Source organism: Tachypleus tridentatus, chromosome 8 (assembly GCF_004210375.1).
Source record: "Tachypleus tridentatus isolate NWPU-2018 chromosome 8, ASM421037v1, whole genome shotgun sequence".
NCBI classification, from domain to species: domain Eukaryota; kingdom Metazoa; phylum Arthropoda; class Merostomata; order Xiphosura; family Limulidae; genus Tachypleus; species Tachypleus tridentatus.
In genome coordinates this window covers 148,859,138-148,885,232 of record NC_134832.1, presented here as the reverse complement: position 1 = coordinate 148,885,232, position 26,095 = coordinate 148,859,138, and the positions used below count along the sequence as shown (strand labels likewise).

The following is a 26,095-nucleotide window of genomic DNA, read 5'->3' as shown; positions in this document are numbered from 1 at the left end:
TGTATATATGGTTTAAAAAAGTAGTCTTTCAAAATTATTTTAAGAGTTACAATTCTAACTTATAAACCACCACTGATATTCTAGTTCTTGTTTCTCTATTTTGTTTTGCTGAGCAATTTGTTTTTCTAATTACACTAAACAATTTTTTTTTCTCATCTCAATACAGAACTGCAGTAGACAATAAAATCTTCTGGTGAGTTTTTTTGTTTTCAAACAGCTACACAAAATAAATATGTATGTCACAAATGCAGATGGTGCTCTTGTGATGATGCTAGCAACATCATAGGTCTTCAAGATGAACACATTTATTAAATATTGGGGAACCATGTGTGGCTGAATAGTGCCTGGAAGAGACTTCTTTCTTTGGGGCCATTTAACAGTTATACAATTTTCCTTCTGGGTTTGCAAATAGGTGTAAAGTGTTTAACTTCTCATTTACAATCTAAATCTAATTTAATCAAACTTTATCTATCACAAAATGTTCAGTGTGTGACAATGCATGCTGCAGTTTCAGAAAACCATCAAAAGAGATAATTCCAGCCTTTGATACAACTGAGGAGGACATTTCCCAAAAGCCAGTGACTCAAAGCAAGGCTGAAACACTAAGGGGAAACTCAGATTCAGATAGAGATCACCAACTTTGACCATATTTTTTAGCTACATTTTGAAGAGACTTAATGTCACAAACAAATGCTTACAGAGTATTGATATTGAAATAGTGACTATTATAAGATTCCATGGTGGTTTTTTCAAACTCATTCAAAAGTCTAGAAATTATTTCAATAAGTTTGAAAAAAAAATCACCAAAGAACTATCTGGCCAGATAATTATGAAATGGCTACAGTTAAATGTCGGAGGATGAAGTTGCTTTTGATGCCAGTCAGCAAGAACAAACATCTGAATGCCAGAAACCAGTTCAGAGTTAATACATTAGATAAGTTATCCTGTGAGCTCCAACGGAGTGCAGAAGCTTACCAACTGGTGCATGACAAGTACAGTGTCTTCGAAATTGTCAAGTCAGTAAAGCTGGTAAACTCTACAGAATCAGCAACCAAGAGCTACAATTGATCTGAACCAAGTACAGTGTGGGTAGAATGGCTGGTCTAAAACTGGCTTCAGGGTGGAAGGGAAGGTGAATTGAGCCCTGATAGCAAATAAATATTTGCTAAAATAGTAATAAGATGTAATTATTTTGTCATTACTATAAATTTTGTGAACTTCACAAAATGTGTCAAACAACACATATCAGATTTCTTAGATATCAGAACTACTATACATTTCTCCTAAAATGTCAGGACTAGAATGATACCAAAAGGACCCAATCTTGATACTAAGTACAGAAAAGTGCAAAAGGTTTGTCTGACAAGCACAAGTTAGATTTTGTGAAATGTGAGCAAAGTTTGGCAATAACAAACTCTCAGCAAATAAGAATTCTATCAAATCATGTATTAAATTCTTTGTCACTGATAATTTTTGCTGTGAACAACATTTTACTTTCATGACGCTAAATCATCCCCTGAATTCAACACTGATGGCAGCAGAAACACAACAAAACCCTGATAATCATGGTAGATCCAAATTAGCAAAGATGCAATTTATGAATGTAATACAACTACCCAAATTGGATCCCCATTACACCAAACATGCTGGCTCTTTCAGCCTTGGGAGCATTATATGTTATAGTCAATCCAACTAGACATTGGTAAAAGAGTTGGCAGTGGGTGGTGATGACTAGCTACCTTCCTCTAGTCTTACACTGCTAAATTAGGGATGGCTAGCACAGATAGCCCTTGTGTAGCTTTGCACAAAATTCAAAACTAAACCAAACCCCAAACAGAACAAAATTGTTTAACTTTCTACAAATTAATAGCTATGTGTTGTTAAATGATGTAACCTCTACACACACGTGTCTTTTGTATAATTCTAATGATATTCTTGATGTTTGTACATGTTCATCTGAAATTGGTAGAAAATGTTCAAGCTTTGATGTTAGATTGGATTTAGACAGGGATTATTTTATCTGTAACGTGTGTCTTTGATCTCTCACCATCTCATAATAAACGTATAAGAAAAAGAAAATATGATTGTAAAAACTAACCGAAAAATGCACAGACATTCTTGATAAATTACTACCAGAATAAATAAGAAATCGAACTCAGAAGCCACCTGGTATAGGTAACTGCTGTAAAACATTTACCGAGTGCCCACAAAAGCTGTAGGCCAGTCTATACAAAAGCAATTGAAGAGTTTGAAACATATGTAGCGCTCTCTGTCGGCATGCCATGCAAGTGCAGCCCTAACTACTTACAACTCATAACAAGTGGTTTATATGACAGAAAAACGTAGTCGCTTTAGATTGTTTGTTTGTTTTTGAATTTTGCGCAAAGCTCCACGAGGGCTATCTGTGTTAGCCGTCCCTATCTTAGCGGTATAAGACAAGAGGGAAGGCAGCTAGTCATCACCACCCACCGCCAACTCTTGGGCTACTCTTTTACCAACGAATAGCGGGATTGACCCTCACATTATAATGCCCCCCACGGTTGAAAGGGCGAGCATATTTAGTTTGATGGGGATTAGAGCCCACGACCCTCAGATCACGAGTCGAGCTCCTAAACCACCTGGCCATGACGGGCCGCCCACAAATAAAGCAGTCTCCTTTCTTTCCATGTTTATGTTTTGGGCAAAGCATTTTACAAATTTCACTTACGAGTATATATTTTTTTCAATCAGAAGAATTATTGTTTGTTTTGGAATTTCGACCAAAGCTACACGAGGGCTATCTGCTCTAGGCATCCCTAATTTAGTAGTGTAAGACTAGAAAGAAGGCAACTAGTCATCACCACCCACCGCCAACTCTTAGGCTACTCGTTTACCAGTGAATAGTGGGACTGACCGTCACATTATAACACCCCCACGGCTGAAAGGGCGAGCATGTTTGGTGCGACGGGGATTCGAAACCGCGACTCTCGGATTACGAGTCTAACGCTTTAACCCACCTGGCTATGCCAGGCCCAGAAGAAAAAAACGTTTTTAGATTGTATTATTGAATTACGGTTATGTAGACTGGCACCTTCAATCTTGGCTCGGCATGGCCTGGTGGGTTAAGGCATTCGACTCGTAGTCTGAGGGTCGCAGGTTCGAATCCCCGTCGCACCAAACATGCTCGCCCTTTCAGCCGTGGGGCGTTATAATGTGACGGTCAGTCCCACTATTCGTTGGTAAAAGAGTAGCCCACGAGTTAGCGGTGGATGGTGATGACTAGCTGCCTTCCCTCCAGTCTTACACTGCTAAATTAGGGACGGCTAGCGCAGATAGCCCTCGTGTAGCTTTGCACGAAATTCAAAAACAACCAATCAAACACAACCTTCTAAATCATCTGGTCATTAATTTGTCTGCAACTGTGATGGGCTTAAGTTTCATTGTCGGCTGCAGATCTTCCTGTAATTAAAGACATTCACCTCTTTTATTTAGCCTGATTCTCATACCGTCATCTATTTATGGGTCTATAAATTGTTCACATGCCAACAAATTTACCATTTCACGAGGATCATGAAGATTAGATAACTGGGCACGCCTTTCCAAATCTTAACATATAACATAACATAATATTTGGGAACAAGGAACGTAGTGATCCGTCTCTGCTGCCCCATTCTCTTTACTAAACTACAACTGTAAAATAAATTAATTAAAAAATAAAGAAAATAAAACCCTTAAAGCAACTCTCTATCATTCAGTATTGTCATTACAACTATCATGTAACTCTTTAGTCTTATCTTTGCAGCCGCTGTGTACACCTTTGATGCCCTTTTGCGTTTCTCGAAACTTCTTGTTTAAGTTCCGTGTAATCTCCAAAATTTTCGTTAAGTTTGTTTTTAACCAGATTTATTTTTAACTTTAATTCTTATTTAAATAGTATATTCTCTCTTTTATTTTTTTTCATTAATTCCTGTCATGTTAATATCGATCTTCCTTTTTTTTCGTATCTTAATTATATTTTAATTTTCTCTCATTTTTATTTGTCCATTTTAAATTTTCTATTTTCTCTTGATGAAAGCGCAATGATTTCATAATCTCAAGTAATGCTATTGGTCACCATCCTCACAGTTGATGTTCTACTTCTACTGTATTCACGATTCTATTTTGTTTTTGCCAAAATAATATTCCAACTCTCACCAGTTTGTTTTAAGCATCGTTCTTTCATTGGTTGGTTCTGTTGAATTATCTGTTGAAAATAATTCAGCATCCAGAAAAAACTACTTTATTCTGTAAAGTGTTTTTTGTTGTTGTTTTTAAACAAACTTGAACAATTGTACACTGTTGTAACTTGTTGTAAGCTTACGTTACAACTAGCTTTCATACTTCTCTAATAAAATTATGACTAACAAAATATTTAATTACTTCTTCAAAGTAACCAATAAGCGCGACAGCGAACACAGATTCAAATATTTTACAAAAACACGTTATCTTATTCACCTACCTTGAAATAGCTCATTATCTTTCTCGTTAACTATTTTTGAACTAACTGTACTCTTGAAACAACTTTACACATTTTACGACTATTTCATATTTATAGTGTGGCTTCGAATATACAAGAAACCTTACCTCACATATTTAGAAATTTCTTAATGTTATATTCTTACCTTAGTAGTTAAATCTTTTGGTCTGCAAGTTATCTTTAGAAGCTACATTTTCCTATACTCAATATATATAATATATCACTAAGTAGCCTACAGCAATATCTTTTTTATATAATATGTTTATTATAGGTCTAACATACTTTAATACTTAAATGTTCGAACTGTGCATTACATAGTTCATGGTTTGCTGACCGTTGCAAAAAATAGCTCCAAAATCCAGAGCCATAGGTGCACCATAAGAGTGACTGTTGAATTATACTATTTAATTAGACAATATAGCCCAAGACTGGTGATGGATGCTGTTAACTACCAGTTCAAAATTACTGTATCCTGTGGGAAGATAGCTCTTGCTTCAGCTTTTCGTCAAAATGTTGAAAAAAAAATATTTATTATAGATTATTAATTTATATTAAATAAAATTATTTATATTATAGATTATTTAGCTTCTTTCAAGTTATATATTTACTAAAGAATTTGGTTTGTTTGTTTGTTTTTGGAATTTCGCACAAAGCTACTCGAGGGCTATCTGTGCTAGCCGTCTATAATTTTGCAGTGTAAGACTAGAGGGAAGGCAGCTAGTCATCACCACCCACCGCCAACTCTTGGGCTACTCTTTTACCAACGAATAGTGGGATTGACCGTCACATTATACGCCCCCACGGCTGGGAGGGCGAGCATGTTTAGCGCGACGCGGGCGCGAACCCGACCCTCGGATTACGAGTCGCATGCCTTACGCGCTTGGCCATGCCGGGCCAAGAATTTGGTGATTATGAAAAAAAACACAAAAACATTCAGTAAATATGTTTCATATATGAACTTGGTCTGACCTGATGGTTAGGATGGTTTTCTTGCAATTTACAGATCGTAGGTTTGAATTCTTCTTACCGAACACAGTTGCCTTTCCAACCTTGGAAACGTTATAAAGTAATGTTAAGTATCAATCTTTGTTGATGAAAAGAGTAATTCAAGAGTTGTCGGTGAGTGATGTTGACTAGCTGCCTTTCATCCAGTTAATCACTGCTAAATTAGGAATGGCTAAGACAAATAGCCATCGAGTAGCTTTGCGCGAAGTTCTAAACAAACGAAATATTTCTTTTTTAAAATTTAAGAACTTGTTTTAGCCAAGCCACATATGATTGCTTGATGGCAGTTAAGAAATCGCTGTTACTTTTTACAGGAATCTTTGTTGACATTTAAACATAAACTGCTCTGTCAAAAGAGAAATCAAACGTGTTTCAGTGTTATCGCAGCTCACTTGAGGTTGATGCAAATCACAAAATATAACTGAAAATTAAAATATATTAAATTCAATTTTATTTGAAGGTCTTCATTTAGATCTTATTAAAATAACACTAAAAGATGACAAAAAACATTAGCCATGGTATTTTCTAATTATTATACGGTAAAGACTGTTGTAGCGTAAAGAAAAATAAATTACCATATAGTTACTGCTGAAAATTTATAAAAGGTAGATAAATATTAATATTTCAATTTCAAAAAGAAAGAAAAAGTTGGACCGCTTGTTATGTATAATTCTAAAATTATCACGTTATAAAATAAGTACATTTTATTACTTTATTCGTTTAGGTGATATGTATTTTGTGTCGAAAGGTGGCGCTTTTATCTGTGTCCTTTACAAGTAGAAAAGTGGTTAGAAGTGTCATCTTTGAAAAGTAAGGTCTGAATTAAGAAACAAACCTATAATAATAGTGAAGACACGTCTCATAACAAATAGTGATGAATTTGTTGAGGACAGGAATAAGTCGCTATTCTTTTGTTAGTGCTAGATTCTTTTCAATTTCATATTGCGCATTAAGCTCACCTAAAGTTGCAGTGGTAAGATTTTGTAAATATATGTATTATATCATTAATTATGTTGCATAGTTGTGCCTGTAACATGAAGTTAGCATTAATGCAAAATCACGCATGTTGAAATAACCATGTTTATAATGTTACTGTTCAGTGTCATTGTTAATATTAACGAACTTTTCACGCTTTTGTTTGTCACTGCAAAACTTGACTTCAGGTTCAATAATCATTTGGTTTAAGTACGCTTAAAATTATAAATTGTAAGCCGGTGACATGTAGAAAAGTCATTGTATGGTTTGGTTATTTCCTGCTATTTTTATTTGTGTTAAAGTTATTATAGCTGTTTTTGATTCTATAGGAATTAGTACAACAGTGTTATCAGAGCAACTGTTCACTTGAAAAGGAAATGAAAATAGCTAGAGTCATTGCTGGTCTAAGGCTTAAAATAGGTACAATGGGGGGTCCTTATGGTATTCGATAGTTGAACTATTTGTATAATATTGAAGTTTTATTTTTTGAAAATCACTTGTAAGAATATCTGAATATCCCTGAAAATCAGGGGTCCTCAGCAAATTGGGGCATTCAAAGAGTGTATAGTTACTGCTGTCTTTTGATTTCAGAGCAGCTGTTTTTTCCTGAATAATATATGTAGCTCTTTAGATGTGCCATTTCTAAGTAACTCACTCTGGCATGCATTACACACAGAACATCTGCTTATTTGCTGCCATAGGTGCACTAAGGTATCCATTTTCCCAACAATGTTGTGAATGTGAACATTTAAATGGCTGTAGTCCTAAAGTTCTTGGACAAGTAAGAATATCCCACATTTCATTTCTCAGTTGGATATTTTTTAAATATCTTATCAAATTGAGGTGTTTAAGATTGTTAAGGTAATTGGTAGCACTGTTTCATTATTTTTGGTTTGTAAGAATGTTATGACTAAGGGACACTATTATAAATTTTGGTAATGTAGAAATCATCTCTTTATGTACCAACTAACTATTTACTGGGTTTTAAATTGGATATTTTGTGATTCATAATTCATTTTTAGTTGTGAAAGTTAATTTATTGTAAATGTACAGATGTAACAATTTTACAAAACTACAACTGGATGTTGTTGTTTAGAAGTTTTATTATTTATCTCATAATTTCAAATACGTACTTGCCTATTTTAATTTAACTACACTGTTTTCTACTGTATTTTCTTTGCACTGATATAAGCACTCTGTTAATGATTCCACTGACTTGAACTCTAAATAATATTCCTTTGAATATTAAAGCAATGAACATAAAAGAAAACAGTTGACACTAAAAGCATGAATCAGAAAATTTTCAAGATTTTTGGTCTGCTAGAATTTTCTTGACAGATATTTAATTTCGTACTGTTAATAAGCCTCTTACAAAATTTGTATGTATTTGTAATTAGGATAGAATTATCCTTGTCTGTTAAAGCAAATTCAATATTTATCTAATTCAGAACATTACATTAGAAACACCTATAAGCTACACTTGGAAATGTGATTAAAAAATTAATAATTATATTTTAGGTTAAATATTTGTTTGTTTTATTTTATTGGGTTTTCTTCCATACATTTATAAACTAATAGTTACTACATAATAAAATATTCTCCAATTGTGTAATTTGTAACTTATCTGTTGGATTTAATTTTGTTGAACCAATCCTTTGAGACTACAGAAGATGAACTAGTCAGGTGGCAAAAATACATAAAACCTTGAGATCCATTTTGTTGTGTGTTATAATTTAGTAAATTATTATAGAACAAATAAATAAATATACCAGTCTTTCTGTATCTAGAATTAAAGAGTTAATTACTTCCATCAGTTATTGAAAATACTAATTGGATCTTGAAGCTACGGCTTCAATTGCCCCATTTTCTATTTTGTTAAAGGTTTGCATTTCCTTAACAGTTGACTTTAAATGTTTTATAGGTGTTGTCTGGAAGTGGAGTTTATGATGGAAGTGAAATTCATGAAGCATCAGCGTAAGTTTGGCCATAAAGTTTGATATTTGTTTCTCATTGCTCTATTGTTTCTCATATAGGTACATAACTGATATGGATAGAATGATACTTAGTAGTTCATTAAATGTTTTCTCTTTAAAAGATTCTAAGGTCAACAATTTAATAGTACTAATGGATCATGTTAATAACTGTATGTGTATTGTATCTCTCTTGTAGTTATTTTGTGGTTTTTATTTAATTGTAAAGTTTCCTTCTTATAAATATATTTTTCTTACTGTGTGTAATAAGAATGAATAGAAGTTTATACAAACCATGTATCTATATAGATAATCCACATGAATGAATATATGGGTTTACATGTAGGTTGACATTTAAATTTCATTGTTTTGAGATAAAGAATGAATTGTGATGTAATTTCTGGTTTATTTGCTGTGCTGAGCTCTTATCCATCTTTCAGAATTTTGGTCCATCTTACGAGAGAAAATGCCCAGCCATTAGTTTACGCTCCAGACATTGATCAACTTCATGTTATCAATCACTGCAAAGGTGAACCTATGGAGGGTGAGAAGAGGTACTGATATTAATTATTTAGCTTAAGTTTTGTGAAGTTATTTATCATTTGAATCTTGGACTAATTCCAGAATAAAAGAGTGATTAGAAACTATAGATTTGGATGTCTAGTATACTTAACTTATAATGATAAAACTACTTGTGTTAACCCTTTGATTGTGACTGCTTTAAATGGTCACAGAATTTATACAATCCGTACAACATAACATAATGTTTTGGGACAACATGGGAGCTGTGGTCCATTTCAGCTGTTATACACTCAAAACTAAATTAACTTAAACAAAAAACAAACTTGGTCAGTCCTTATCATTTATATATCTATTATACTTTTTTTTAAAACTTGTTTAAATTTATTACTTCTGAAACATCTAAAGGCAACCCATTCCAAAAGCCAACCACTTTTTTACGAAAAAAATGAAACTTTTAGCTGAAGATAACTCCCACCCTGTAAAATTTATACTTGTGTCCTCTAGTCCTACAATTCTCACTGTTAAATATGAAGAAAGATATGTCAACACAATGAATTTCGTATACAATCTTAGACATCTCAATTAGATCTCCTCTAGCTGTGTTTTTTTTACCAAGAAAAACAGTTTGAAAGATTTCAACCTATGCTCGTATGACAACCCCTCCATCCCAGAGACTATTCTCGTAAGCCTTCTCTGAATCAACTCTAACAATTCAATGTATTTCCTAAGTTAAGGAGGTCCAAGACTCAACACAATACTCCACATGCTGCCTAATCAGTGACCTGTACAATGAACTTATAGCCTCTTTAGACTTGTATTCAATATTTTTGTAGATACAACCCAGACTTCTATTTCCCTATCACTAACAACAGTGCACTGCTTGGATGGCTTTAGATAGTCTGACTATTACACCAGGATTCCTTTCTTTTATGACACTCTTAAAATTAATCTTAAGTTTTTGTTAGCCTCAAGATGACCTAAGAAGGTCAAAATGTTGTTTTGTACTTTATTTTAATTAAAGTTTTAATACCAATACCAACCATCATGAAAATACACTGAAGTTATTCTCATCCAAATTATACTGACAATTCAAACTGTGATAAGTAATATACATTATCTTGCATTTATTGTAATTAAAACTCACTAAATGATCTAAATCCTTTTGTTAATCAGCAGTATCCTTTTTACAATGAACAACACTGAAGACTTTGAAGTAAGCAAATTAAAGAAAGTTATTCTCTATTCCTTCATCTGTCATTGATGTAAATCAAAAAGAGCAGGTGGAACCCTGAGGTATCCCATTTGTGACATAAATCCATTTTAACTGAACTCCATTTGTAACAACCCTCTGCTTTCTTCCATTCACAGCCACTCTTCTATCCAATTTGCTAACCTATCCCTCATACCTGAAGAGACAATTTTTTTACAAACCTTTTATGTGGCACTTTGTGAAAATCCAGATACACCAAATCTACTCCCTTACCCTCATCTACTTAAACATTAACCTTTTCAAAGAATGTTAAAAGATTTGTAAGGTAAGATTTTTCCTTATTGGAGCCATGTTGACTGTCCAGTAAAATTCTAGATTTTTTAAATGACTTTGCAAAGCATCTTTTAACACCAAAATCTTTCCAACAATTAATGTAAGACTGATGGGTCTGTAATTACTGGACAATTTTTATACAGTGTGTGTGTATATATATCACACTTGCATTAAATTACCATGCCATATACTGTGAATCAGCAGTTGGCTGGTTAAGACAGAGCCAAGTGTTCAATTAAACATACCTAAATATAATCCATACCAAGTGTGCCAAGTAAGTAAACACAGAAAGCTGAATAATACAGAAATATTTCTGAACTTCTCTTTTGGAAGAGTGGAGTGGTTATGTAAAACTCTGAATGAGTATAAAGAAATACACTACATGGCCAAAAGTATGTGGACACCCCTTCTAATTAGTGTGTTTGGCTATTTCAGCCATATTTATTGCTAACAGGTGCATAAAACCAAGCATACAGCCATGCAATCTCCATAGACAAACATTGGTAGTAGAATGGGTTGTACTGAAGAGCTCAGTGACTTTCAACATGCCACTGTCATAGGATGCCTTAATTGTAAGTGCTGTTATTGTGAAGTTGAAACATTTAGGAGCAACAACAGCTCAGCCACGAAGCAGTAGGCCACACAAGCTCACAGAACGGGGCCGCCGAGCACTGAAGCACGTAGTGTGTAAAAATCATCTGTCCACAGTTGCAACACTCACTACCAAGTTCCAAACTGCTTCTGGATGCAACATCAGCACAAAAACTGTTTGTTGAAAGCTTCACGAAATGAGTTTGCATGGCCGAGCAGCCACACACAAGCTTAAGATCACCATGTGCAATGCCAATCATTGGCTGAAGTGGTTTTAAGCACGCTGCCACTGGACTCTGGAGCAGTGAAAACATGTTCTCTGGAGTGATGAATCACATTTCACTATCTGGCATTCTGAATGAATCTGGGTTTGGTGGATGCCAGGAGAACGCTACCTGCCTGAATGCATAGTGGCAACTGTAAAGTTTTGTGGAGGAGGAATAATGGTCTGGGGCTCTTTTTCATGGTTTAGCTAGGTTCTTTAGTTGCATTGAAGGGAAATGTTAATGCTACAGGATACAATGACATTCTAGAGAATTATGTGCTTCCAACTTTGTGGCAACAGTTGGGGAAGACCCTTTTTTTGTTTCAGCATGACAGTGTCCTCCTGCACAAAGTGAAGTCCATAAAGACATGGTTTGCTGATGTTAGTGTGGAAGAACTTGACTGGCCAACACAGAGTCCTTACCTCAATCCCATCAAACACCTTTGGGATGAACTGGAATGCCGACTGAGAGCCAGGTCTTCTCCCCCAACCTCACTAATGCTCTTGTGGCTGAATAGAAGCAAATTCCACACAGCCACGTTCCAAAATCTAGTGAAAAGCCTTCCCAGAAAAGTGGAGGCTGTTGTAGCAGCAAAGGGGGGATCAACTCCATATTAATGCCTATGGTTTTGGAATGAGATGTTCAACAAACGCATATTGGTGTGATGGTTTGGTGTCCACATGCTTTTGGCCATGTGGTTTATATTGAGAATCATTTATGATTTTAGCTCATGTTTCATTTCATGATTTGCTAATGGTTCTTTCTCTTCAAAGATTACAGTTGATGCTTGCATTGGGTTAGATCTCTGGACTTAGGTTCTATGAATTTTGTTTGGTTCTGTGTTATACCACAGATAATACCCAACACTTTAAGCTGTGGGTGTGTGATAAAAGTGACAGTAAGTTCATTGGTGTAGTTGACAGATAGTAAGACATTACTGACAGACTAGCATTGTCAATAGTTTAAAATTAGAGACAACATCAAGTACTCCTGGTAGCTTTACCAAATATAACCACTCTTATGTTGATTTGTGACAAACATCACAGCACAAATAGTGAAAAACATCCCATTAAAGTAAGAGTGATTGATGAGAGGTCTCAATTAGTAAAAAAAATTAAACCTGAGTTAAACAACATATCATAGTTTTAGAATATTTGACAAGTGTTTATATTTTGTTATTTTTAACTGATTTTGCTGTGCAGGAATTCTTGTTTGTTTTAATCTTCTGTTGTAAAATAGCCCATTGAAAAATCACAGATGAAATCAAATTATTTCCAGTCACCATTGGGAAAATAACTTTATTTAATGTAAGGTTTTTTTTTTGTCAGTCACTGGGAAAGTCACCCAGTTTAGTGTAAGATGTATTTATTTTTTGTCAGTCACCTAGTCTAATGTAAGGTATATTTTTTTTTGTCAGTCACTCTTAAAGGCACCTAGTCTAATGTAAGATATATTCCTTTTTTGTTAGTCACTGGGAAAGTCACCTAGTCTAATGTAAGATTTTTTTATCAGTCACTGGTAAGGTCACATAATGTAAGAGACTTCTAAATGTAATTGTAATCTGAATAAAATTAATCAAACATAAAATAGAAAAACTGGGATACAGTGAATTTGTTATTTTGATCAGTTTTGGTCAAACTAATAAGAAATGGTTTCTTATTACATTAAACTGCTTAGGAATATAATGGTGGAGTCTGCTCGAATTGCACGTGGGAAGATTCAACCATTAAAGGATCTAGATGCTGACTCTCATGATGCGCTTGTGTTTCCTGGAGGATTTGGCGTAGCTAAAAATTTGTAAGTTTTCATTAAATTTGGTTTACTTTATAATTCTTGCATGAGTATTAGTAAGGTTGCATAAACATTTCCAAAAAGAACATTTTTAATAAGTCCAGTGAGTGAATTAACTTTCATTTAAGAAACCTGAAGTTTTTCATGAGAATTGTTCATGTTTCTTCTCCAAGATAATTTTGTTTTTGTGACAAAATAGTAAAATTCAAACAAGTTGAAAATTTTTTAAGTTTACTAAAATAAAATCCAAAGTTAATTATTACATTTTTAAAGCATATTTTGGCAGTTACATAATAAACTTCAGTTTCTGAACTTTCCAAACTGAGTTTTTTAAATTCAGTCTAAATCTGTGTGCATAAAACATTGGTTTTTCTTCATTTAGTATATTCACATTGAATCATGATAAGAGTTGATTATTTGAGGATATGTATATAATTTGTTTTTGCAATGATGTTTTTAATGAACGCATAGTTCAGATTTGACTGAGCATTTATTTATTCCAAATTCAATTTGGCTTATTGGAATTTTTTCATTACTGTCTGTGTCACTTCTTCACCATAGTTTTGGGAATCATTAAAAAAAAAAAAAGCTACCAGAAGCAACTGTAAGTAAATAAATTTTCCTGTTTTATAAGAACATAATGTTATACTACACATAATAACATAATGTTACACTGCACATAAGAACATAATGCTAAACTACACATGTGAGAATATAATGTTTTTTTTTTTGTACTAAGATAAAAGTGTGCTCACGATGTTGGAAAGATACATAGGTTCAGAAAGTCCTGACAGAAATTAATAAAAACCCTATAAACCAAATGCTTTTGAAAGGTGGACCTTTCTTCTTTAAGGTAAAAAAAAGATAAAAATATTAACTTGTGTGTGTCTGAAGGTGATAGCTATATTCTTATGTGTAATTTAAACATTACTTGCATATTCATCCAAAAGTTCTTGATAGAATAACAAAAGAAAAAAGTCAATATTCTGCTTTAGGAAAGAAGAATGTATGTAACTTGTCATGAATCAAATGATGGAATGTTTGTGATGCTAAATTTGTTTATTTGTAATACATCACTGTAATCATTACTGTTTAACTAGTCTTTAAAGGGAAACAACTCATACAGGAAATTAATGTGTGTACCAGGATATTGTTAATATTACACACCTTATCATGTAGGTTACATGGAATTGGAACATGTTATTTTTAACGATAACAACGTGTGAGAAAGAGGCAGCAGTGACATGATGATGCTCATAACAAATTAACGAGTTGTCGATGAAGGAAAAAAAGATTCTTTTCCATAAATGTTTACTAATCAACTTTCTCGTTCATTGCACATGTGCGGAACAAATCCATTTATGACTAAAAAAGAAATACATAACTGCCTTACCTAAGTGGATATTAATAGAAAGATAGAATTTATTGTTTCATGTTGTGAGCACTGAGATTAGTGTATATCATAATTTTCTTTTTAGTGTTAATGTAACATCCTGTTGTTGTGGTCATTAGGTTTTTTTATTGCACATGATCAGTCCAAAATCCACTTCTGTTCTTTATGCCCTAAATGTTTGGAGCTCCTTCCATTAGTGGCAGATACTTGTGAAATGAAGGTTATTTTGAAGCTGACCTTACATTATTTTTTGATAGTAAAAATTAATAGGAGTGTGTCCACTCAAACCAGTAGGAAGAATAACTTTTGTATTAGTTTCTGTGTTATTGGATAAAGATTAGAAGTACTGAAAATTTTGAAAGCTTGTGGAAAAGTCTATGCAGCTCTAGGATCAAAAGTAAGCAAAGTAGTTGAAATAAAAGTTTACAGATCTGTTCTAGAAGCACATAATGTGTGGGATAAAGCAACAAATTTGCTATTTTTAATTTGGGACATGGGTAATAAGCATGGAAGCACTATGCCTATTGAGCAAACTGTAAACAGAAAATACAGTAATGTTTGCCTTTCTATATTTTAGCTAGAGAACTACAATATTCATCAGTATAGCTGTTGTTGATATTTTAAGAATTAAATAAGTTGTTTTCCAAAAATATTTGTTTTACAAATATTAATTCCAAGTAATATAATGGTACATGTGATTTTATAGAAAATTTTGAGCATATTATTAGTTGCTGTAATAAACATTAACAAATCTTTAATTAAGTTATAAAGATGTTTAGTTAGCTGATATATTAAACCTTGGGAATTGAAAAATATATCACTAATCAAAACATAAAAACTTGTCCTCAATTACTGTTAGATTGTGATAACATATTTTATCAAAAACACTTTTGTCAGCTACTATATCAGATTGTAAGGTTAAAAAAAATATATTTAATAAAAATATAAACACTTTTCATCTATGGATATTTCAGATTGAGTATTAAGCTAAAACCTTCTTAATGGAACATAAAAATATACTTTCTTAGAATGTGCAAGTTGAATACAGTTCTCTGATAAAAACAGAAATGTTGTATTACTTATTTGTGAGAATTGAATGTACCCTTTTTAACAAAAACATAAAAATAAACCAAGGTTTGTGATTATTTTATAATAGTTTCTGTAGCTTCATGTTGTTTATATCAGTTTACCAACTATAATTTTCTCCAGCAGCTAGCTTTTTTCTTCTCATCATCATATGTATCTAATTCTCTATTAAGTGTATGATCTAATTTTAAACATCTTGGGTGTGAAAGACAGCTGTAGGAATGAAACCAAGATAGACAGCCAGACTGGTAGCTACAATTATAGACTTGTTAATAATTTTACAAATATTCATTCATTACTTAGCCAAGTCACATTTTGTTTCACCTACAATCATGCTGAAAGTTGAATACAAAACCCAACCTGGCTAAAAAGTGAATTTTTTCTGTAAACTCTTTATAAATGCTATAAGTGTAGCTGCCAGTTTCACTGGACCTTTTTGTTTTTCACACCTAAAGTATTTGATTCAATATTGTGACTTTTTGTCAACACACACCAACATACCAAACCAAATAAAAAATAAAGTGACACTCGATAGAAATTAGCTTTAGATCTCAGTCCTATTATTTGGAACAGATCTTTACTTTACAAAACCAATCAGATTCTTTAAAATATATGGTGGTGGTTTTCTCTCTCTTAAAACAGTGTTAAAACCTTTTTATACTAGCGCCATTGAATTTAGATTAACAGTTTCTTGTCGCACCTGCATGTAATCGATACACCCGTATTAAGCATCATTGTTCATGCTAATTATTTAAGCTAATATCATGTGATACAAAACTCTTTTTATTAGGAGAATTTCATAAAATTTGGTAGATTTGTACTAAAATGTTGTCAATGAGTAATGAATAATAAGTGTCCACTTGTATGATTGTTTTGAAAATTTGAAATGGAAACTGATAATCTAGTTTGTTTGGCCTAACAGGTAGTTATGTGTCTGCACATCCCTTCACCCTGTAGTTTTACTTTTCTAAATTAGCTGTATTTAATAAAAAAAAGTTAAAAAAAAAGATCCATTTTTCCTCTTATGTGAAGATATAGTAAATATTTTGGATTCATAATTTGTGTGAAAAATGTTGGTGAAAACTGGTGATTTTAATAAATAACTTTGCACATATAACTTATATTTAGACAAAGTTTAATACTTAATTGTAGGTTGTGAAGGCTATAGTATCAGTTTTGAAAACAATTGATAAAATATGAGTATGTCTATTATGAGAGAAATTTTGTGTACTTCTGATGCGAGGGGTAAAAAGACCCACAGGAATTCAATCACATTTGGAGATGTGTATTTAAATGTAAGTTACTTTTGAAATCTGGTAAGTGAAGTAAGGGTACAGTAGAGCACATCTACTTAATATATGTCTTAAACCGGACTACCACAGTCTGAACTATAGAAAGTGTAAAATTATTAAACTACCAGTTTTGTTAATAACATGCAGTTGTTTAGGCTTCACGACACACCACTATGTGTCTTGATATGGTAAATTTCAACTGTTATGTGTGTGTTAGTTTACTAAAACTATTCAGTTTTGTTCAAAATGTTCAGGGTTGGAGTTAAAATGATAATTTAAGTTTTTAATCTTTTATTTTTTTCAATTACTGCAGAGACTGTTAAAAAGGTAAATATTTTTAATTTTTTTATTCTTTAATGGGTTTCCAATTTGAAGGTCTACTTTTGCTGTTGATGGAGACAAATGTAAAGTAAATCCAGAAGTGGAGAGAATAATTAAAGAGTTCCATGCAGCCAAGAAGCCTATAGGGTAGGTTGTTTAATTATTTTAAAATAGCTAATACCTATTTTTTTGCAGCATTACTATATTAAGTATATACTGCAAGTTCTTGAAATAATCACATAAAATATTGAATGAACAACAAAAGAACCAAGGATTTATTTTAGTTCAACATTTATACTAAAACATTTTCTTTATCATTTATTTAAGTAATTTATACGAGTAATAAACTTAAGTTCATTTTTGGTTTTTATTTACTTATAAAACCTGTAAGTCATCATGTAAAAACTTTATTTTTTGCACAAATTCATTTAGTGGTTTATTTTTTACCATGAAAGAATCTAATTAATTTATATTTGGTTGTTTTTATGTATGTATTAACTCATGATAATTTTTGTTTATAAATTAATTAATACAAAGTTTGTAAGATGTGTATCCACTTGTTCTTTGTTACATAAGTTACTGATGTGACTAAGAATAAGATGTGGAAGAACATAAACCATCTTCCACTGAAGTGGAAACTGCTGCATCATTAACAGCTGTGGCTGAGTTGTTGGAGTCCATCATTACTGAAATGTTTGGTTATCTAAGATTGTATTGAATTATATATAAGATTTTATTAAATTATATTATATCTAAGATGTATTGAATTATATTATATCCAGATTATATTGGATATTCAGGGGTTTTATTTTTACACAAATTGTTTCTTAACATAATTTCCTACAGACATTTAAATATTTTAATACAGTGGATATAAAAAATATATTTAGCAGACCATTACTAAGTTATTATTAGTCATAAATAACTTCTGACAAGTTTTAGAAAAATATAGTAATGTGTGAAACTATTAGGACAAGAGAATACTTTGTAATTTTTTTCCATTCTGTGGGGCTCATTCTTCCATGCCGTTATAGAATGTAAATTTCAATACTGTGGTAATGATTATTCTGTATATTTCTGATGTACTTGTACCAAGGACATGTCATAAAGGTTCTGCTTGAGTGGACATACTGATCAAATTTTGGGCCTGAAATAACTGTCACAGTATCACATGCAGTGTTTTAACTATTGGGTTGAGGAATAATTCGTGAGCGTTTTTTCAAGTTAAAAAAATATATTCATAAATGAAACGCTTTAGCAAAATATTTCATGCCATTTGGTAGATAATTTTTTGCTCTAATAGATGTTGTGTTTGATTTTCATATGTCTTTAATTTTTGCTTTCATTTTCAGCTCATTAAATGGAATGTCAAGTGGACAAAATCGAGCATTTTCGACTCCATTTGCTTTTCACATTTAATTTCTTGCAATTTCGTTTAAAACAATGCATACTATATACCTAGGTATTACATGAAATAAAGTATCATAATAAATGTTTTGGGTGTAATGTGTTCATGCATTGAAGTATTGTATAGTTTTGCATGTAATGCTTGAATGAAATTATTTAAAAATGCTCACGAATTATTCCTCAACCTAATATATAGAAAGAAGCTAGCAGATGATGCAGGTATATGCTAGAAGAAATCAATTTAATAGCATTCCAAAAATAAATGTTGATAAAAACAGTGTTTAACATTATTAAGTTGTCTCGTCCTGCCACATCCCAAAATACTTAGAGAATTGTTGTAAAAGCTATACGTGATGCAGGTTGGACTCTTCAACAAATTGCTGCAGATTTGAACTGTTTCTCAAAGATTATCAAGTACATCTCAGATCAAGACAGGTACATTTGAAAATAGAAAAGGAAGAAGTGGAACACCTAAACTCAATGTACTATTGTTTATGTAGCTGTCGGGACAGGAGGAAGACCCACTGATCCCAAGCACGAGGTAAACGACCATGTGCTGAATCACAAAAAGTGTCCATATCTACAGTATCAAGAAGACTCAATGTGATTGGAACATTTGGTGATGTATCAGTTTGAAAACCTGTGCTTTGATCTCCAAATATTGTCAAGGTACTGAAATTTGCTAAAAAGTACAAAAAAACTAGACTGTTGATGATTGGAAAACGATGTTATGGGTGGATAAGTCCAAGTTTGAAATATTTGGTTCAAAATGGAGGTTGTATGTTCGGTGCAAGAAAAGTAAAAGATACTTGTTATTAACGCATAACACCTACCATGAAGTATGGGGGAGGTAGTGTGATGGTGTGGGGCTGTTTTTCTGTTGAGGCAACAAGAGATGTTTGTAAAATAGAATAATAGTACATTTGGATACTGATTCATTATGGTATACCTGATGTTGTTCATACTATTGGTAACAGATTCTACATCCAATAAGATAATTACCCCAAATACTCATCCAACCTATGAAGAAATTACTTAGCTAAAAAAGAAGTTGCTGGAGTCGTTCAAATGATGCAGTGGGCCCTACATAGCCCTGATTTCAACTCAGTTGAGCAGATTCGGGATTTTATAGATCAAACACTGGACAAATCAAAAGCTACTTTCAAAGAAATGTGATAGGAGTGGAGTGTATTAGAGATATTTGGAGTAAAATCCAAAAGCACACTTTGATTAAATATGTGGCAACAATGCTTGAAAGACTGTCTACACTTATTAAAACAGAAGGAGACACGTACAAAATATTAACTGTTTGTTGAACTAAAGCACTTCCATTAAGTTTATGTTGTATTAGATATAAATATTAATAAAACTGATGTAATTTACTTTTCATTGTTATTTGAAAGTAACCTGAAAACTAATTTTTGACATTGTCCTAATACATTTGCACAGTACTGTACATTTTTGTTGATAGTAATATTAGAGCTCCCTAGTTACTCAGCAGTAACTTTGCAGGCTTACAGTGTTAAACTATAGCTTTTGATAGCATGATGCTTAGTAACAACCAAACCAAATTAATATTAGTTAAGTATATGTTTAATTTTTGGGATACAGTTTGTTCAATTGTTATGATGTTTTGACTATGGAACTCTTTGGTCAGAACAGGTTTTTCATGAAGGTTAGAATAATGCTAGGCTAACAGAAAACAACTGTGATGTTATTAACTGCAAAAGTCTTGAATAAAGTATGATTCAAACATTAAAAAAAAAAGAGTAAACTACAGTGCCATAAAAGAGGTTAGCGAGTTAGACCATGGTTCTGTGTTGTAAACCCCTGGACGGTATGTGGAGACCTTTTAAGGAAGTGTTTGAGAACCTTTAAAAGTGATAAAGAAAATAAAAGCCCATCCCTCAAAATTGGAATACAGTCTAGGTGGGTTACAAATGTAACTCACCCTTGGATTATGTTATTTGATTGTCTTTTTATATCTATTTAAACTAATACTAAACTTTTGTAGCAAGTTGTATGCATCAAGAGGTGTCTGTGGTCTGACTAATGACATGCAACATTTAAAAAAAATATATTGGGAAACATGATGAGATTACATTTTAGGCTCAGATTTACACTTCACCACTGGCATGTTTGAAGCTATTGTTAGTATATGATAAATTCCCAATTTTAATTACTAGAAATAGTGAACATCAAGAAACTTGTTAAACTGTGGAAGTTGAACACATCAGTTGTGACAAGTTATTTTGATATTTCTAAAATATGAATGCATTTCTCATTTCTTGATAAGTATACAATCTTCTTACCCAAAGGTACAAACAAACCACAGTATCTAAATTATAGAAAGATGATAGTCCAACAAGAAGTTAAGAAATTGTTTGTTTAAGATTAAAATTTTATTACTTAACATTCAGAGTAAGAGATTAAGTAATTTTTAATTATTAAGTAATACACAGAAAAGTTCTCTTGAGACATGGTTTATTACTTAACATTCAGAGTAAGAGATTAAGTAATTTTTAATTATTAAGTAATACACAGAAAAGTTCTCTTGAGACATGGTTTATTACTTAACATTCAGAGTAAGAGATTAAGTAATTTTAAATTATTAAGTAATACACAGAAAAGTTCTGTTGAGACATGGTTTATTACTTAACATTCAGAGTAAGAGATTAAGTAATTTTTAAACAAGTTTTCAAATTATTAAGAAGATACAGAAAAGTTCTGTTGAGACATGGTTTATTACTTAACATTCAGAGTAATAGATTAAGTAATTTTTAATTATTAAGTAATACACAGAAATGTTCTCTTGAGACATGGTTTATTCATCAAAACGTTTTTTTCTTACAGCTTTTGTTGTATTGCTCCAGTTTTGGCTGCTAGAGTTTTAGGGAAAGTTGAACTTACACTTGGTCAAGATAAAGGTAGTGAAATACATACTTCACTTTTATTATAGGCTAGAAAATCTATTTTCACATTTTTCTGGAAACCAACCACTCTCCCCTAGTTTTTGCTGATTTCACAGTTAAATTTGATTTGAAGATAAAAGGCAGTAATCCAGTCTGAAAAGAAAGAACAAAACTGTAATTATCTGTGATGACGAGGAAACCCACTCATAGAGAAAAATATATATGTAAAAATGGCTGGTATGAGTAGAGAAAGCACTATGTAGAGGAGCAAACAACGTTTTGACTTTTGGTCATCATCAGGTTCACAAAGAAAGAGGTAGCTGACCACATGTTTGAAGGCAATTATGTAATTGAGTGTAGGAATGTAGAGGGCGTGTAATTACTTTTATAGAATCTAGGATTAAAGTTTTAAAATTATTTTTTTAAGTATTACCTACTTTTGTCTCCCACAAGTCACTGCCAAAGAGACTTTAAATTTAATACCAGAAGTTATTTGCAGGGCTGGACAATGAGGAATAAAATATTCTGTGAAACACCTGCTAAATACACAGTATACTGCTTTAAATGTTATAGTTTAAATGTCACATAAGCAGTAATTTGTGGGAAACAAAAGATGAATCTGAAATGCTATTGTTACATGCATCTGATTTAAAATATGAAACAGAGAAAGGAAGAGGTAAAGAAAACATTTGTATCTCGTGATTTTTGTCACAAAATTAAAGAATAACAGTTTCAAATGCTTCACCAGTGTTTGACAGTTAAACTGTTACTTGTAAAATGTTTTTTTTATATGCTAGTTTAAACATTCTAAATGAATGATAGATCTCATGGCTAGTAACTGTTCTTGTCAGGCCTTGAATAAACGTAATTTGAGATATATTTGTTAAGAGGATAAAAGTTGCTGTTAAACGCTAATCAACTGAAGATGCTACTCCTGAATTTTAGATGACGGATCAGGAAAGTGGCCTTACACTGGTGCTACAGAAGCTGTCAAGTCCTGGGGAGCTATTCACCATAATAAGAATGTTAATGTATCCTTTTGAATGCAAAGACTAGATTAATTAGTGTGCCCATGTGAACTTGAGGGATTGTGGCTAACTTTCTACTGCAGCAGAATAGACTCGCATGTAAGGGGTCGTTGATGTGTTATAAAAATGACTTTAAAATCCCACTGTGTTGTTGAAAGTAGTCCAAGAGTTAGCAATGATTAGTATTTATTTGTGGCCTTCCTTCTATTGTATCTTAAGTTTAGAATTGGTAGCACAGGTCCTTGTGAAGCTTATGGCAGTTGTCCAAAATAAACACCTTAACTATGAATCAAATGTTGTTTACCAAACATAAGTTAACAAGTGTTTTGTGAACTGGATAATTTATATTTTTAAAACTAGTTTTTACAATTTTATCTTCTTTATATATTTTTTTCTTATAAATGTGTATTTAATTAGTTCTAGAAAAATTTGAATAACTTTTACTAAAGACTTGTATATCTGATAACAAAATGTGAAATGCATTGAAGATAGCACACAATTTAAATATGTTAAAACTTTAGATAAAACCAGTAATTGGATAACATCTGGACTTTGTTTTATTTGTATTTTTCATATTTGATAAAGATTTGATAGAAGTAGATAAAACATTTTATGATCACTGGAGCATCAGGAAGGTTGGTTTCTATGGGGAATAGGCCCCCATCTTCTTTTTTTTACAGTGGCGATCCTTGAGTGATGAACATCTAGATTTTGGTGTTTTTAAACTTGTGTAACATTTACTTTGTGATACAAGGGATGACTACTATATGAATCATGCATATGGTAAATTAATTTAAGTTGCTCAGTATTTATTTTGATGAATAGGTGATTAGGTATAGTAATGCGTTGTTTAGACAAGTGTTTTGTACATGATCCCAAAATTATATTTTGATTAACGTTATTTTTAATCTGGATTAAAACTTTATATCTACCTAATGGTTATTGAAAAGTAACTCAAGTGTTAAGTTCATTTGTATAATTTAATATATTGTAGGTTGGGTGTGGCCTAATATTTAGTTAATTTCTATAGAAAATTGATTTGATTTTAACTGTTCAATATGCCCCCTCTCCCATCAGCTTTTAATCATAATATTTTAATCGTTTTATGTACCATAATTGTGGATTCATTTATTGATTTCTAGTCCATAATAATGAGTTACTCACAACATTAAAAAAAAACAACTCAACAGATATTACAATCAATATTGTAACAGGCAGAAACTATACACCAAATCAATTTAGCAGCTGTCATTGGTGGTGAATGGTACAAAAAACAACTTATAATGTGAGGATGTAATTTGAAACTTAAATTCATTATTGTGTCCACTATTTCTAAGTGTGTGTCGTAAAGTTAACTTACAGTTTTGTTTAAGTGAAAGTACCTTAACTGTAGTGTTCAGGATGTGGTTGTTGACAGAAGCAACCTGATTGTTACTACCCCTGCCTTCATGTATGATACCCCATTTTTTCATCAGATTTACGATGGGATTGGTGAAATGATTAAATCTCTGCTTGGACTAATCAGAAATAAGTAAGGTCGGAAGTGAAAAATAAGTGACAAGAAAATGACAAATTTCTAGGTTCATTCCCTTCTCAGTCGCAGTTGTTGAGTAAGCAGAAAAATAAATTTTGAAGACAGATAGTGCTAAATATTACTCATAGATGTCTCTGATAATTAACTACTGTTAACTGAAGAAATTGGGATTTGATGTAAATTGCCCAGTTATTACTGATGACAATAAACTGTTGGTCATAGTTTGGTTTGTTATTTTTACTTTAACGGTATTTGAAAGGGCATTACTGCTAAAGCAAAAGGTACGTTTTTTAAATCAGTTTTGTAATAAAATTTTCACTGATGTTAATTCAATGCTAGTGAAAACTTAACTTCTCAGAGTCAGTCTTGGCCAGCTAAAGTAGAAACTTGCGTTACCCATAACAGTTTTGTAATTTGAATATGTGTATATCCATGATACTTTCCTTAGGGTTTTATGTAATGTATTTATTTATGTTTTAATGTAAGAACATCAGTATTTATCTTGACATGTTTGTGAGAACATCTCAATTCCTAACTACTTTTCACCATATATATAATTCAATTATGTGCCAGGAGATGGCAGTAAGTTACACTTTTAAAACACGAAGTCTAATACTATTGAACTGTCTTTTGTAAATAAAGAAGCTAGCATCATATGTTTTGCCAATACAATGGAATTTGTGTTTAGTAGATAACCTGGGGAAGTTCAAATATGCTATCAAATTCCCAAGTAACATATAGTGAACAACTAAGACATTGATAACATTAGAAAAGTATTAGAAAACCATTGTATTCCAACACTTACAAGTTAAACATGTTAAGATTTTTAACACATGATCTCTTTCCCTCAACAAGAGGTGCCTTATGGCAGGGATCAGACTTAAAGTCTAGAGTTAATGACAATATTTCTTATTGTGTAACCAATGGTTCTCAAAGTAAGCCTTCTTTGACCATTGTTGCATCGGTCCTTCAGACCAGAGCCCAGTAGATAGCTCCAAGACCTGCTGACTGTGGCTGGAACCATGGCATCAGTAGATAGCTCCAAGACCTGCTGACTGTGGCTGGAACCATGGCACAGTAGATAGCTCCAAGACCTGCTGACTGTGGCTGGAACCATGGCACAGTAGATAGCTCCAAGACCTGCTGACTGTGGCTGGAACCTGGGCACAGTAGATGGCTCCAAGACCTGCTGACTGTGACTGGAACCAGGGCACAGTAGATGGCTCCAAGACCTGCTGACTGTGACTGGAACCTGGGCACAGTAGATAGCTCCAAGACCTGCTGACTGTGACTGGAACCAGGGCACAGTAGATAGCTCCAAGACCTGCTGACTGTGACTGGAACCAGGGCACAGTAGATAGCTCCAAGACCTGCTGACTGTGACTGGAACCTGGGCACAGTAGATAGCTCCAAGACCTGCTGACTGTGACTGGAACCAGGGCCCAGTAGATAGCTCCAAGACCTGCTGACTGTGACTGGAACCTTGCTACTTGTTTTCAGTCAACATTATTCTTTCAGTTATTTACGACATATGTAAGGTTATAAGCTGTTCAACTTGCAGCTTCTGTGGCTGCAATCACGATGGGTTTTTTCAACAGCTTTTGTTGAGGAAAACCCATCTGTCTGACCCAAGTATAATGTGGTATCTGAAAACAGGTTTTGTGCTTAAAAGGACAGTTGTGATTGTAGTAATGTTACTATTACTGTAATGGGGACTATTATCAAATAGGCAATGAAGAAATGTCTCATAATTTTACAAAGAAAAAAAGAATTGTGTGTGTGTGTGTTTGTGTGTGATTTTTATGTAATAAGTAGTAATGTATTTTAACTTTATTTCACCACTGTGATTATCTTTTATGTATATATAAAAGTGTACTTCAGTATAACACCACCAGAGGAGCTGAAAGACATGAATACATGCATAATGAGTTTGATTGAGAAACAAAACCCTTTAAAGACTGGGG

At 32.7% G+C, this 26,095-nt stretch overlaps 1 protein-coding gene across 1 annotated transcript; it reads left to right on the top strand.

Moving 5' to 3' along the window:
- The first annotated feature begins 6,244 nt into the window (after window positions 1–6,244).
- On the top strand, window positions 6,245–24,352 carry LOC143223738 (glutamine amidotransferase-like class 1 domain-containing protein 3, mitochondrial). The gene is made up of 8 exons (XM_076452107.1): window positions 6,245–6,473; window positions 8,397–8,449; window positions 8,886–8,999; window positions 13,045–13,164; window positions 17,305–17,397; window positions 21,511–21,584; window positions 22,515–22,600; window positions 23,998–24,352. Exons 1-8 carry the CDS (start codon window positions 6,375–6,377, stop codon window positions 24,130–24,132), a joined length of 774 nt encoding a protein of 257 aa, XP_076308222.1. The 5' UTR covers window positions 6,245–6,374; the 3' UTR covers window positions 24,133–24,352.
- Window positions 24,353–26,095: the final 1,743 nt, after the last annotated feature.